The 14,927-nt window shown below is 32.1% G+C and overlaps 1 protein-coding gene across 2 annotated transcripts in view; it reads left to right on the forward strand.

Moving 5' to 3' along the window:
• The first annotated feature begins 1,030 nt into the window (after positions 1 to 1,030).
• Prp6 (pre-mRNA processing factor 6) overlaps positions 1,031 to 14,927 on the forward strand; it is a 131,801-nt gene continuing 117,904 nt past the window's right edge. Inside the window, exons 1-2 of one of the 2 annotated variants that reach the window (XM_085818787.1) lie at positions 1,031 to 1,189; positions 10,920 to 11,019. In XM_085818787.1, the coding sequence (XP_085674913.1) occupies positions 10,922 to 11,019 (98 nt within the window). In that variant the 5' untranslated portion in view covers positions 1,031 to 1,189; positions 10,920 to 10,921. Of the gene's footprint in view, positions 1,190 to 1,330; positions 1,420 to 10,919; positions 11,020 to 14,927 lie in introns of those variants that run through there. The other variant, XM_085818786.1, reaches the window with a different exon arrangement.

Here is a 14,927-nt window from a genome sequence, read left to right on the forward strand (position 1 = left end):
AATAATCAACAGTACAACTACGAGAAGTACGAAATATTCACCGTTTGAGCTTCTCATAGGCACGAGAATGAAGAATAAAGAAGATCTGAGAATTAGTGGGATATTGAATGAAGAGTATCTAAAACAATTGATGCAAGAACGTGATGAAATGAGAGAAGATGCGAAAAACAACATTTTGAAGATTCAAGAAGAGAATCGAAAACAATTTAACAAAAGACGAAAGAAACCGAAACTGTACAAGATTGGCGACTTGGTAGCCATTCAGAGAATTCAATATGGGACTGTTTTGAAACTACAACCTAAGTTTCATGGACCGTATAAAATCGTAGCTGTAAGACCAAATGACAGATATGAAGTCGAAAATGACAGATATGAAGTTATTTTTCTTCCTATTACTTTTGTTAAAAGTTTATTATATTTTTACTCACTCCTTATTGGTATCTACGATACATAGTATATTTGTAGCTACGTGATAGGTATAATTCCTGAATAAATAAAATTATTGATATAATCATGGGTTGCTAAAAATTAAATTTTTTTTGGATTCAAATTCATTAGGAATATTAAACACGCCTACGCGGTGCTATATTGCAATGATTTGACTTTGTTGCATAACATTTTCAGACAAAATAATGTAATTTAATCATAAAATTCCTGTTAACAAATAGTTTACAAACATGTAACCTTTTTTTGCGTTTAAAATATCCATTAACGTTCCCCATTTTTTTCATACTCTTTACTAAATCCAGCAGCGTATTTTTTCGAAAAATTTCACCATTTACTCGAACTTGATTTTTTTTTCTACAGCCATCCTCAGTAATAAAACGGCCCCTTTGACAACAAATTACCCCCTTCCCCTGAGCCTGGAGCAATGTAGAGGTGAGGTAGACTGGTTGCTATGCAATAAACGTCACTTCCGGACGGAATTTCCACTTCATTTTCCGCCGACGGAATTTGAAGAGGCCAGATTCACTCTCTCTTCTGCTATCGAGCGGAAAGAGAATCCCGACTGGTTTTCCGATATCGATCTCAACCGGTGTGCAAGACCCCTTATTTAAGGCTCCTCTAATATAGGAGCCTTACCCTTATTTGAGAAGCCTGTATTTTGTGTTTCAATAACATTAACGAATAATTCCATAGCCTTCATTTTAGTTTCATTGACTACAACGCAAAGAAAATTTATACTCTAGTTAAGAAAAGTTATATTCTATTTATAGTTGTTACTTAAAATAAGCTCTATTTATTTATTTATTCATATTATTATATCAAGCATTATCTATTTCCTATCTAATTTCTTATAATATTCGTTGCATTCATATTCACCTTTCGGGCAGAAAGCTGTAGTCTGTTTGTTGAATGTGTTTGTGTTACGGATGTATATTGTGGTGTATAATTTGTGGTTTGTGTGAAACTATAGAAGTAAGTGTTGAAACGTATTTTATAAATAATTCGGAGGGTTTTCATCCGCAAAGAACCCGTTGGCGCTTCGGGAAAGAACCCGTTGGCGCTTCGGGAAAGAACCCGTTGGCGCCGTTGCATTTTTACTCGCCAAGCTCGCGGTTCATCGACGATAATCCGAGCCGTAAACGTGATTTTTAGTGCATGTAAATTCAAGGTAGCAGATAAAACAACGTATTAAGCATATTGTAGTAAAAATTCACAGATAATAAGCATGTAGATGTAAAACTAACCGGTTAAACGTGATATACGAAAATTGTATTAAATTCAAGTTAGCACAGAAAAGAATATATTTTGCATAAGAGCATTTATAACGGAAATAAAACTTCATATAAAAATATAAATTAGTATTAATATACTGAAATTAACCGGTTAAACGTGACATACGAAAAAAATTTGTCTTAAATTCCAGTTAACACAGAAAACAATATATTCCTTACTGCAGCAGTGGTTTGCTAATTTTGATGGCCATGGGGATGCATCAAACTATTCTGTCATCCTAGATAATCAATAATATTTTTTTATTTCAATTTAATCATCTATTTATGTCACACCTGCCATCCTCTGAAAGGTTATTGTTAGAAAAGCATTAACAATATATTATCTTGTTTAAATTTTACGCCATAAAAATTAATTTATTCTCAGAATTTTAGATGACAATAACCAATAATAAAAATAAAAGCATTACTTAATTATTTAAAATGCACATTTTTGCGGTCTACGAAAACAAATTACTTTAGACGTTGGAAACCTCATGGTTCTTAGAGCTGTTCATAATTAAAAACACAACGTGAACAGCCGTGTTACAAATTAGCATTCACCCCTCCTTTCATCCCGAACCGAGAACCGGCATCTATCTACGAAAATATTTCTATTTATTCGTTGTTAAAGAATTCAGAAAAACTAATAATAAATAAGAGAAGAATAATATAAACCTGCAAATGCGAACAAAGACAGTGATAATTCAACAAAATAAACGCAAAAGGAGTGGTTGCATACTTCGAACAAGGGATATATCCGATGAGTTACCAGGTTTGAATTATTATCGGCAAAGTTGGCGATGTTTACATTTACCAGGTTCTCTGCGGATGTGCTTCCAATTCGGATAATTTAGAATTAAATTTCATCAAGTTTGCTGCGGAAATTGTTTCTGTAGTTTTGGTTACAAGTTTTTTGCTTTTGCTACTGTACTAGCTCGTACTTTCATGCACATTTTCCTTTCCTCTGTATTATGTACTACATTGCTGTCACTCTGTGAAAAGGGAATAAGATAGTCTTCATAAAAATAATTTTTAATCTGCGCTAAGTTGTTATGAACTGTTAATCAATTCACTGATCAATATATTTTGTTATTGTGTGACTGAGAAGGAACTGACTTACCCAATCTTAATATTTAACAAAATATGTACAGGTTTCTTTTAATTATTGAAATGTATCTTGTATAAATCATCAAAATGTAATTCCCATAGTTTTTACATACAGGGCCTCACGTTTGTTTTTGGACACTTGTATTTATAAGTTTTATTTGTAAATATCAGATACTAAATATTAGCGAAATGACTTTTTCTTTCACATATACTATTGATAATCTATGAGATACTAAATATTAGCTAAGTGACTTTATGGCTGATCTTTACAATATGGTAATTGGTAGTTTGGCGACATTTTGGAGGCGATAAAGGTTACTACCTGGGACTTTGGTAATAATGTGAGCAGTACTCAGTTCCGATTACGCATTATTTTGTGTGAGGGAAATGAGAGATCATGTGATATGTCATGTGATATTAATGGACGAATTACGGTTCTTTAATCGAAAAAGGGGGGGAAATCGGGAAAAAATCTGGAAATTTTGTATTTGCCTTTATTCTGTGTTGTGTGAAACAGCGTTCGTTAATTTTTGGATCCCATGGCCCTAACTAAAGTGAATTCGAAATGGGTATTTAGTGGGATTGAAAGGAGTAGTAATAAGTGTTTCTTTAAAGTTGTGCAAGATAGAAGTAAAGATGTTTTATTAAGTTATTTATTTTACCTGGTACCTTGGTGTTAACTATAAGTATGATTTTAAAGATCCTGAAACAGAAATAAGAAAAGTTTATCGGACACGTAATCAAGATTCTGAAGAAGAATAGGTAAGTTAGTATTTTTAATTATTTGAGGATATTATTTTTATGCATTGTTCTAAATGTAAGGTGGAAGTAAAGTAATTTGCGTAAACGTGCATGGAAATAATTTAAATATTTGACACTAAGTATTTGTAACCATTTGTAATGAAGTAAAGGTATGAATTAGTTAGTGACGTTTGTAATATAATAGATAAAGTAGAGGTACAAGTTTTTGGACATTTTATTTATTTTATACGGGGAAATATTCATATTTGGAAAGGGTATATACTTTTTCGCGATCAGGTAGTTTCATATATGTTCTTTTTACCGGGTTTAAAGATTCAGAAAATTGTTATGCATTTTCGTGAAATTTTTCTAATTTATGAGAAAAAAGCAGTGTACATGGATATAGTGAAGAGTGTGCGCAATGCCACTTTTGTGCAATTCTGGGATGTTTTTTTTTAAGTAAAAATAAGTCGACGTGTACAAGGTTTAGTGATATTTTAATTAAATGATAGTTATTTTGTGAATTTTATGTTTGTATTTTATGTTGAATTTGGTATACGTTTAAGTTGAAGTAAACATACATGGAAATAATTTAAATATTTGACACTAAGTATTTGTAATGCTTGCGGTATGAATTCGTTGGTGACGTGTATAATATAATAGATGATTGAGAGGTAAAAGTTTTTGGATATTCTATTTATTTTATATGTGGAAATGTTCATATTTGGAAAGGGTATATACTTTTTCGCGATCAGGTAATTTCATATATGTTCTTTTTACCGGGTTTAAAGATTCAGAAAATTTGTCATGTATTTTCGTGAAATTTTTCTAATTTATGAGATAAAAGCAGTGTGCATGGATATAGTGAAGAGTGTGCGCAATGCCATTTTTGTGTAATTCTGGGATGTTTTTTTAAGTAAAAATAAGTCGGCGTGTACATGGTTTATGTGTATGTGTTATTTTGAAAAACGCGTAAGGAGTATGGTATTGTGCACTTTTTCCCAGTTTTGCAGTGAATATTTGTCATGATTAAGCAGTTTTGTTAGAGAAAATTTCTAGCATAAGTGTAATTCGGCTAGTAGATTGTTGGAAGAAGTGTTCAGTTGCTGTAGGAGAGTTGGTCGCCAAAAAAACACCAAGTTACCATAATGTAAAGATTAACCGTCTTTATTTTTCTTTCATTTATACATTGATAATCTTTTTCTTAACCTGCTTGTTTGAAAAAGCTGTTCAAAAGGTCTTCTTTCACATATACTATTGATAAACTATACTAAATATTAGTGAAATGATGTAGTTTTTCTTTCATGTGTACATTGATAATCTTTTTCTAAACCTGCTTGTTTTCAAAAAAGCTATTTGAAAGGATTCTTGTAAAAAAATAGCTTATTTGAAATGTCCTTAAAAGAAACGTGCTTAAATATTCAGACACTTTGAACAAGCAGTTTATATTTAATAAAAGTATGAAAATAATGGGACATCCAATACTTTGTTAGATATCCTTTAGCTAAACTTCATTTGCTTTGGTGTGGATTTAACTAAATTTTTCAATTACGAGTGTTCAATTTTTCCATAGGAATCGCTTTTATTAGAGCTTTTCAAGACATGTCATGTTTGCAGGATTGCCACGCTACCTGGAAAACCAGAAAAAGTCAGGGAATTCGAAAATTGACCAAAATAGTCAGGGAATTTAAATATTTTAGTCAAAATCTGGAAAAGTCAGGGAATGTCATATGGCAATCCCCCAAAAAACGAATTTTGCGCCAACGTTGGAAGCGATCACTTTGTTGGCAAATTATGTATCAGATGCGTGTCATTCAGGCAGCTGGCATAGAGCCAATTTGTGCAGCTCTGATCAGATTGTTTTTTAGAAAGGCAAAGTAAGTTTCTGGCAAGTTTGATTTCCAGCAACTTCATGAATCCTAAGACTCGCATATGAAGTGCATTTTGAACTAAAGAAAATACCTTCCCATTCTCATATAAAACAAAATCGGTTTAATCCGAATATATGGTACTATGGAGGCTATTCTAGCCTCCATGTACTCTGTTCTAATGTAAGAACGTCCATGTAAAGAAAGAAAGGTTCGGTGAATCTTTACATTATGGTAACTTGGCAATTTTTTGGCGAAAATTTGGCGACCAACCCTGCTACAGCAACCTGCTAGTTTTGTTTTGGACGCCATTTTGTTTTCATGAAGTAAAGGCATTTTTTTTTTTTTTTAACTCAACATTTTTTCTAGCAATCTGCTAGCCGAATTACGTTTATACTAGAACTTTTATGGAACATAAATGCTTAATCATGACGAAGATTAGGTGCGAAATTGGGAGAAAGTGCAGAATCGCAAACCACTTCCCGCGTTTTTAAGAATCGCACATACACGGTATCCATGTACACATCGACCTATTTTCACTTAAAAAAAATCCCAGAATTGCACAAAAATGGCATTGCGCACACTCTTGACTTTATCTATGTACACATCGACCTATTTTCACTTAAAAAGTCAAAGAAAATTGACAAAAATCTAATTCTTCTTACTCTTGTAAAAAGCGCCAAACAAATAAGTGGGTGATTCTGCACTTTAGCAGCGAAATTGTTTCTAAGTGCTTATTAGCTAAAATCACGATCGGAATTTTCCGGAAAATGTCACATGACATGTCTCATGATCTCTCATTTCTCTGAGACAAAATAATCTGTGATTCGAACTGTGTATTTCTCAGATTATTGCTAAAGTCCTACCTAGTAACCTTTATCGCCTTACCAAAATGTCGCCAAACTACCTGTTACCATATTCTAAAGATTAGCCAAAGGTTTCATAGACGTAATGTAAATCAGTTTGCTATAGTGCCGCTAGAAAGTAGAAGGGAAAACTCGCCAAGGGATTTGGTGACGGAACCTGACGGCGAGAATTTCCCGCAATTCTCGCCGTCAATGTGTACAGGAAATTGTGGAGCATGTGTTAAGAAGAAACGTTCTTTGACTTTCGCGATAATTTATACTCAGATTTTCGTACTTTTTTTGCTCAAAATAACTAATCTATTAATTAATTTACTTGCACGAAAAAATATTTTCTTTTCCTTTAAAGTTGAAAGAAATTTAAAATGATATCCATTACAGTCAAAAGTTGTTAATCTGGACTCGTCGGGACTTCGGCGATTCCGGATTATCAATTTTTCCGGATTATAGATCATCAGTTTAAATCTGGTAAGATGGCATGCAGAAATTATAAAATTAAAAATATGAAACCGTAATTTATGAAATAAAGAACAATTATGATCTAAAGGGTATCAAAATTTACAAAAAAAAAGCTTAATATTTATTTGTTTACTTTATTAAACATTTCTTTCAATGTAAGTTGTTTAAGTTGCTCCGTTTTTTTATGTGATAATACTTTCTCTTTAATTCTATAAACAGACATAATTTCTTGTTCAGTTACAAAGTTCCGCTGTTCAAGTCTTATAATTGCTGTGTCGAGAATACCGACTAACTTGTCAGTCGAAATTTTTTCGTTTTCAATAACCTCTGTGTCACTTTCTTCGCTATCAGAAGCGAATTATAATACGAGGAATTTGATTTAAATCATATCAAAGACGGAGAACATCGAGATGAAATACTACATTTAGTAAGTAATTATAAGCCAAATAAAATAAAAACATCTGCACTGAAGATAAGGATAGTGCTGACAGATCAACTTCCAATTCATTGCGCGCCGCGGCGTTCCCCCTTCCTGCTGCAGAGCAGCGTGAAATTAATAAACAGATTTCGGAATGGTTCGATAAACAAAGGATATGCCTTTATCCATTTTTTGCAGCAATTTCACTTTTTGTTTAATGGACTTCGAAACATACTTTCACTTTGTAGATCCTTTACATATTAGTAAATATATATCGGAAATTCTATTTTACATAATCGAAAATTCAAGCTTACTTTTATAAAATTGCTCTAACAGTCTGCAAAAAATAATAAGCCGGATCCCATTTGAAGATTAAGGAACAACGCAATCTGCAACATTAATTGAATTAGATAATTTTAGCTTAGTTTATACCGTCCGTTATACATTAAACGCACATGTGTAAACGTATTTTGCGCATGCACACACATATATTCGCAGCCATACTGGTCTTACGCGCATGCGTCAACGCGGCGCCTGCGCAGAAAGTTTGTAGCTTTGAGGTCCGGATTATAGATCATTCCGAATTATGGGTGTCCGAATTAACGACTTTTGACTGTATATGTACTCTTGATAAACTTGACCTTCGAACTTTGCGAGCCGTGGTGACAAATATTTCACACATGTGCACCTGTTTCCCTCTACATTGGGACGGAGCCATTCCTGTTGCAGAGAAGTTTTTTTTTATCTTAACAATACATATTTTTTTTTAATTCTAACCTCCATGTACAATACTTACGGGATTTGGCGACATTATGATGAGCAGTAACAACAGTTACCTCTGTCTGTCTCAAAATCTTTTAAACTTTTTTTTTTCATTTTAATAAATGCCTTATTTTTCATTTTGCAGAAAAATAAAAAAATAGTAATTAATCATCTAGGCTAACGTTTAATATGACTATATTTGCGAAAATATTATTGATTATTGTAATTCAATTTTTAAGCAATTAACTTCATTTTAATGTTATTTATATCATTTAATGTTCTTCTTTCCTTTAAATTTATTTATTATTAGTTAATAATACTTTCAAATTTCAAGCAAATTTCTCTGGCATAATTCTGAAACTATATCCAGCAGTATGATGACATACTATCACAAAATTTAATGCACATATTTTTGCTTATGTATGCTGCTAAATAAATATAAAATACCTGAATTTATTTTAAAATATCATTAAATAGATTTCTTTCTTTCGTTTAGCTGCAAAATGTCTGGGAAAAAAAAAAAAAAAAAACTCATTTTTTAATCTATTTGGGCCAGTTTCTAATCTCAATCTTCAGTGGAGAAAACAACTCCCATTATAGCTACAACAGTAATGCTTTCGGGATTATATATATAATGAGTGATATGCAATTGGCAAATTTTTGTGTTTTCAAGTAGTACCATAATTAATTTACCTCTCAGTGTAGCCAACGTGCACTATGCAGACAGACTAGAATTTTCTCACAACAGACCTGGAAAACCTGGAAAAGTCAGGGAACTTCATTCTCCTCTTTGAGTGGCAACCCTGTGTTTGATTATTCTTTTCTCCAATTCACTTCATAAATGCGAACTACTCTTATATATGCCCTAGGTTTGCGACGAATTTCTCGCCAAAAATGTTTGGCGAGAAACTACATGTCGCCATATCACGATCTAAATTTTTTGTCTACATTTCGAGTTTAAGCCTAAAATATCTGAAAAAATGCATTTTTCACACGTGCAAAAACCACTTTTTTAACACAAAATTTATGCCAAAAATCCGAAACAAAAACAAAAAATTTAGACAGCAAAAATGTAAAGTTTCTAACCAACAATATTTGACGATAATCCATGTACACAGCAAACTGTTTTAACTTAAAAAAAATCAGAAAATTGCACAATCTATACAGCAAAAAAAATCTAGGAATCACACACACACCTCGCTAAAATATACTAACATAACAACAATAAATTTAAAACAGTACGATGTACACAGCGTTCTGTTTTAACTTTAAAAAAATCAGCAAATTGCACAATCTAGGCATCCCACACAGCCTCGGTATTGTACACAAATGAACAAAATGCACAAACTGAACACAAATCAAACAAACACAAACTAAAATAACTAATAACTTACAAACGATTCAAAAAACAATAATAGCGACAGAAATTGATAGCAAAAAGACAATGAACGTAACATTCTACAAAATAACAAGAAGAATAAAATAAAACTTGCTTACCATTGTGCATGCTTCTTCAAACTGCAGAAATATCAATTTCAAATATCAGCCAAAACTCATCAATTTCCACCACTTTATCCTTCCCTTTAATCTTCTGAGACACAGAGCATGCAAAGTCCAGCATACATTTGTGAATAAAATTTTGCCAGTCACACATCTGTAAATAAAAGTGCCATGATTTTTCTATATCACACGTCTTTCTGCGATTCAAAATTTCAAAAGTAACGATAAAAACTTCCTCCAAAGTTAACTTACTACACGAAAACCACGATTCAAGTCTAAAACTTGGCTGACAGACATAAGCCATTTCAAAACGCCCACCAAACCAACCAATAAATAAAACCACTACAGCAAAATCAAGTTTCAATGTTAAAAGAGTTGCCATACAAACAACATCGTGCTAAAACCATCTCAGAACACATAGTCGTGCCAAAAACCAGTGCAGTGTCCTGAGGGCGTATATAAGAGTAATAACCATAAATGTTCCATAGGCTAAGTCCAAAGAATGTGAAGGAGTTTTGATAACTTCAGGGTAGTTGTAGAATAACCACAAGTGAGCATTTAGGTCTATTTGCTAATTTATCATTTTCTGTTTAGAATTCGAGGACCCACTAGTGGTTAAACGGTAAGAACACTGGTAGTTCGGTGATTCCACTGAGCTGGTAGGTGGGGTTAGTGAACTGTTAAAAGAAATAACCGGAGTCGTTGGTGAACTGTCACTAGGAGTAACTGGAGTAGTTGGTATGTCATATTGAGTAGTGAAGGCTGGCCTCAATTCCAGTAACAGATTCTTTTCTATTTATCAGAATGGCAAAGTGTTTACCAGTCTGTTTTAGTAATGTAATAGGAACCATTATACAACTGAGTCAGTGGTGTTTTTACTGTGTCATTGCGCACAAAAACCTGAGGGTAAGTCTCTAAGGTGGGGTGTACAAAACAAGAGTGTTTAATTTGTGAGAAAAATAAGTTGGAGATAATTCTAGCATGGTATCGCACAGATGCTGAAGAAACCTGCAGGCTTTGTCTGCAATAGGTGGTTAGAGGATTGTAAGGATTCTCCTGGTAAGGATAATGATGTTTCGTAGAGCATCTCATAATAAGTAGCAACTGGGTCCTCTTTGAATGCTGTGTGGAGGCTAGAAGGACAGCCAGTAAGTTTTCTGTCCAGCATGTATTGTTATGACACTTTGGTCTGCTTAAGGATTCAAGGAAACCATTTAACTAATCAATTGCTAGATGTAGGGAAGTTTGAGTGCAGCAAATTCCTAAAATTTTGAGTGAGAAAATTGAGTAAAACTCAGATTATCACCCTTGGTCTTTAGTTAATAATTTTTGGAAATCTGAATCTTGCACTCTAATGTGTAATGAATATGCGAGTGAATATTTCAGGCGTGATATCCTGTACAGGTATTGCCTCAGACCAATGAGAAATTATATTATTTATGGTTTATCATTTGAAATTAAAATGCAATAAAACTCTTTTCAGACATGGCTACAGCAGCACCCAGTACATTAGTCAGTCAGAAGAAGAAACACTTTATTGGTGTTCCTGCACCACTAGGATATGTTGCAGGTGTTGGTAGAGGGTAAGTTATCAAAATATATTTTAGTAGTCATAAAAGTTTTATGTAGTTTGCTGGTTTATTTAAAATTATATTTTAATTGTGATGGAACAATTGTATAATTTGTGACAATAATGTCAAAAGTGAAAATGATTTCATGTTTAAGATCAAAATTTCGATTTTATTAAGAAATTTCATAGTTGAGTGCTTCATTGATAGTTAATTTACTGAGGACGAAAGCAATAATAACGCTTAATGCAAAGTTTAAAAAAATGAATAAAATTTAAGATTTTGAAATTCTTATAATTTTCTGCAAGTGCTTAAACCTACAGAAACATCTTTTATTTATCATCATAATCTATAGTCTGGGATAATAATTGCATCAAATTGTAATAATGACATCTCTTGTTTATCACCATAATTTATAGTCTAGAGCAAAGGCATGGACCTTATAAGAGATAGACTAACCCAGTGGGCGGGGCGCGCGTCACCAGCAAGAAAGAGTAGGGATGATCTGGTTTACTTTAACACTGAAACCTATGGCGTTTGTATCACATAACTCTTTTTAATTATTAAATGTGATATAGTGATGAGATTATGAAAGCCACAGTTTTTTCCAAATAGGATTTAATATATCTCATTAAAGCAGTTTTTACTGCATTTCGCGCATTTTTTTCACGCATAATTCTTGTACAAACGTCTTTACTTTGGTAAAATGGTAAAAACTCTAAGCCTAAAATTCATGAACTTAATTTTGCGTAAAAATAAAGTAAAATTAAATAAGATTGATAGTATGCGATGCTTTGAAATAAATAATGTAAAATTAAACAAGATCTGTTAATTTGTTTTTAATTTAATGAACATTTTCAGGCAGTGATTTTCCCAGTGATTTCAGGCAGTGATAATAAAATTACAAAATGATCATATTTATTTGATTACATGATCATTAAATTATTAACATTAAAGTGGGTTAGTTATTTTAATAATTCATAAAATTCGGAGCATAAAATTTTCTGAGCGTAATGAAGGAAAAAAAAGATAAAATAAAATCTAGAAGCTCTCATTTTATATTACGCCCAAAAGGAATCTTTTTTTAAAGTTTTGTGTGTTACTTATATTTATTGAATATCATGTTCTTCGCCCGTAAACCACATACATTTGAAAACAGCATATCTTTAGAATTTTCGCACTGGAGATAAAACTGTTATTTTCCGTACAGTGCTCGCTTTGAACTTGTTGAGTTTGTTAATCAAAAATTCGTTAAAGTTTTACAAAATATGAAATAGATTAAAACAAATTCGAAATTCGGCTGTCCAGATGCCCATGTTCGGGTGGAGGATTACATTATTTAAAATTTGATGGCTCTAGATACTATCGTTTTTGTCACAGTCCAAGAAAAATACATGTATTCATGCAGATTCTTCATTATTAAATATCTTTACATATAATATACGGCGATAATATTTGGTAACAAGTTGCAAGGAGATACGGACATTTAATGTAAAACAGCGCAAAATGCTGCTTCGAAACTAACAGCCTTTCTAGGCCGCTTCGAAATAGTAAATAAAAAAAAAATCTTATGCAGAACTAAAAATAAATTTAAAAAATAATCACTTTAAAATACAAGCAAATTTAATTATTACGGTTAAATACAATTTTAATATTAGAATTAAATGTATAAAAATTTTTAAGGAGTCAAAAGTGTTTATTGCTATGATGTATTATGAAATATAATTGAAATAAAATTCCTATATAGAAATTGTGCTATAATACTCATCTATAATTTAAAAAAAAAAATAGTACAATTTAGAATTTTAAACAAAACTTTCAAAAATTCGTTTTTAAATATTTTAGTATTTTTTACTTATTTACACCAATAAAAAGCATAAAAATTGCAAGAGAAAATTGCTTGTTTGAAATTTTTTATTAGTTCAGATTTAAAATATTGTTTTCTAAAAGAAGTAGTTACAAATTTCCTTACAGCATAGGAAAAGCTAAAAAAATATCCAGTCCTGAAAGCATGCAACAGCTTTATAATTATTTGGAACGTTAATTATGCATGAAAAATATGCTAAATTTTTAAAAATCAATCTCAATTTCAAAAATAAAAATATGTAGAAATTCTAATTTGTGAAATGAGGCGCTACAACCAGCTTTTTCTTGACAATTACACACGCTGCAATAGGTAACCTATGTTAAATTTCTGCAAGACGTCCCTACTCCTCCGGATGTGATCAAGGTGACAGTCGGCAACGCCTCAGACGAGGGAGAAAACCCGTTTGGGTTAGTTTATTTCTTATAAAGTCCATGAGCAAAGGTGGGGAAACTTTTTACCATTAGAGGCCAAATTTAAATTAGATAGTAATAAAAGGAGGCCATATATCTTGTACATACAAATGCAAAATTATTATAGGTTTTTCAGAGTTTCATCAATTTATTTCATTATATGGAAATAATACGAAAAACATGAAGTCTTTTATTTAGTATTTAATATAAAATGTTACAATATGAAATATTTTTATATTTCTGTAGTAACTTATATTCCTGTAAATAACTTTTTATAATATGAATGTTTAATTATTTTTAAGAAATAATTAAACATTCTAATAAATAATTAATAATTTATTATTATTATTTTTTTAATGATTAACAATCACATATATTTAAATAACACTTCAAATAAAAATAAGGTACTTGTGTATTAACACAACCAGGCCAAAATTCGCATAAATCGCCAAATTTGGTGACCCTACTTACGGCAACCCTACGTGTGAGGAAATAGATGAAAGTTTATTTGTAAAAAGAAAAAATAACACTGGGCGTGTACTAGCACAGCAATGGGTTTTCGTCGGAATTTTCCGAGAAAAGAAAGAGACTTTTTTGGTTACTGTACCTAACAGAAGCGCCGTTACCCTCATGGAAAAAATTTGCGAAAATATCAAGGAAGGAAGCATCATTTATTCGGATTGCTGGAAAGGATACAATACAAGTGAGTTCGAAAATGCTGGATTTCTGCATGGAACTGTTAATCACAAATATAACTTTGTGGATCCCAACACGGGCGTTCACACACAACATGTAGAGCGCACGTGGGGCTCAGCCAAATGGCGCAACAAAAAACAGAGAGGAACAGCCCGTCATCATCTTGACTCATACCTTATCGAATTTATGTGGCGCCAAGCTGAAGCTGTTAATGGCGAAGACGGTTTTCAATCAGTGCTAAAAGCAATAGCCAAAAGATTTCCGCTGAAAAAATAATTCTGCAACTTATTCAAATTCGAAACCGGAAGTGTTTAATTGCTATTTTATATTTTAAAACAAAATAATATAAAAAACTGTATTAAAAATTATCTGTAATTAATAAATGTACATTTTCTTTCTATTCATACTTTTTTACTCAAACTTACAAATCGCGCCAACCTGGTTGCGATAATACGTAAGTACCAAAAATAATAAAGTAATTTTAAATAAAATAAAAATAATAGTAACTTATAAGAAACTAACATAGCAAGAATACATGGAATAATTTCAAAATCCCATGAAAAATTTAATTCAGCTGGATATTTGCATTTGTTTCTTCCTTGAAAGTAATTGAATTTTTGGATCAAGCTTTGTAACGTACACTCTTAATTGATCCTCTATATGAGCATCTCTAATTTGTGTTCTTAAAACTAATTTTAATTTTCGTCATGAGAGAAAATGCTGACTCACAGCAGTAAGTACTACCATAGCAGGAAAATAAATTGCATGTGTGCTGTCATAGGCATGGATATTCAACAGCACTTTTCCAGGCTTCTATGGCGCCATATAAATTCGATAAGGTATGAGTCAAGATGATGACGGGCTGTTCCTCTCTGTTTTTTGTTGCGCCATTTGGCTGAGCCCCACGTGCGCTCTACATGTTGTGTGTGAACGCCCATGTTGGGATCCAC

Source organism: Stegodyphus dumicola, chromosome 6 (genome assembly GCF_044657685.1).
Source record: "Stegodyphus dumicola isolate Sdum_Otavi_A_Nest chromosome 6, ASM4465768v1".
Taxonomy (NCBI): Eukaryota; Metazoa; Arthropoda; class Arachnida; order Araneae; family Eresidae; genus Stegodyphus; species Stegodyphus dumicola.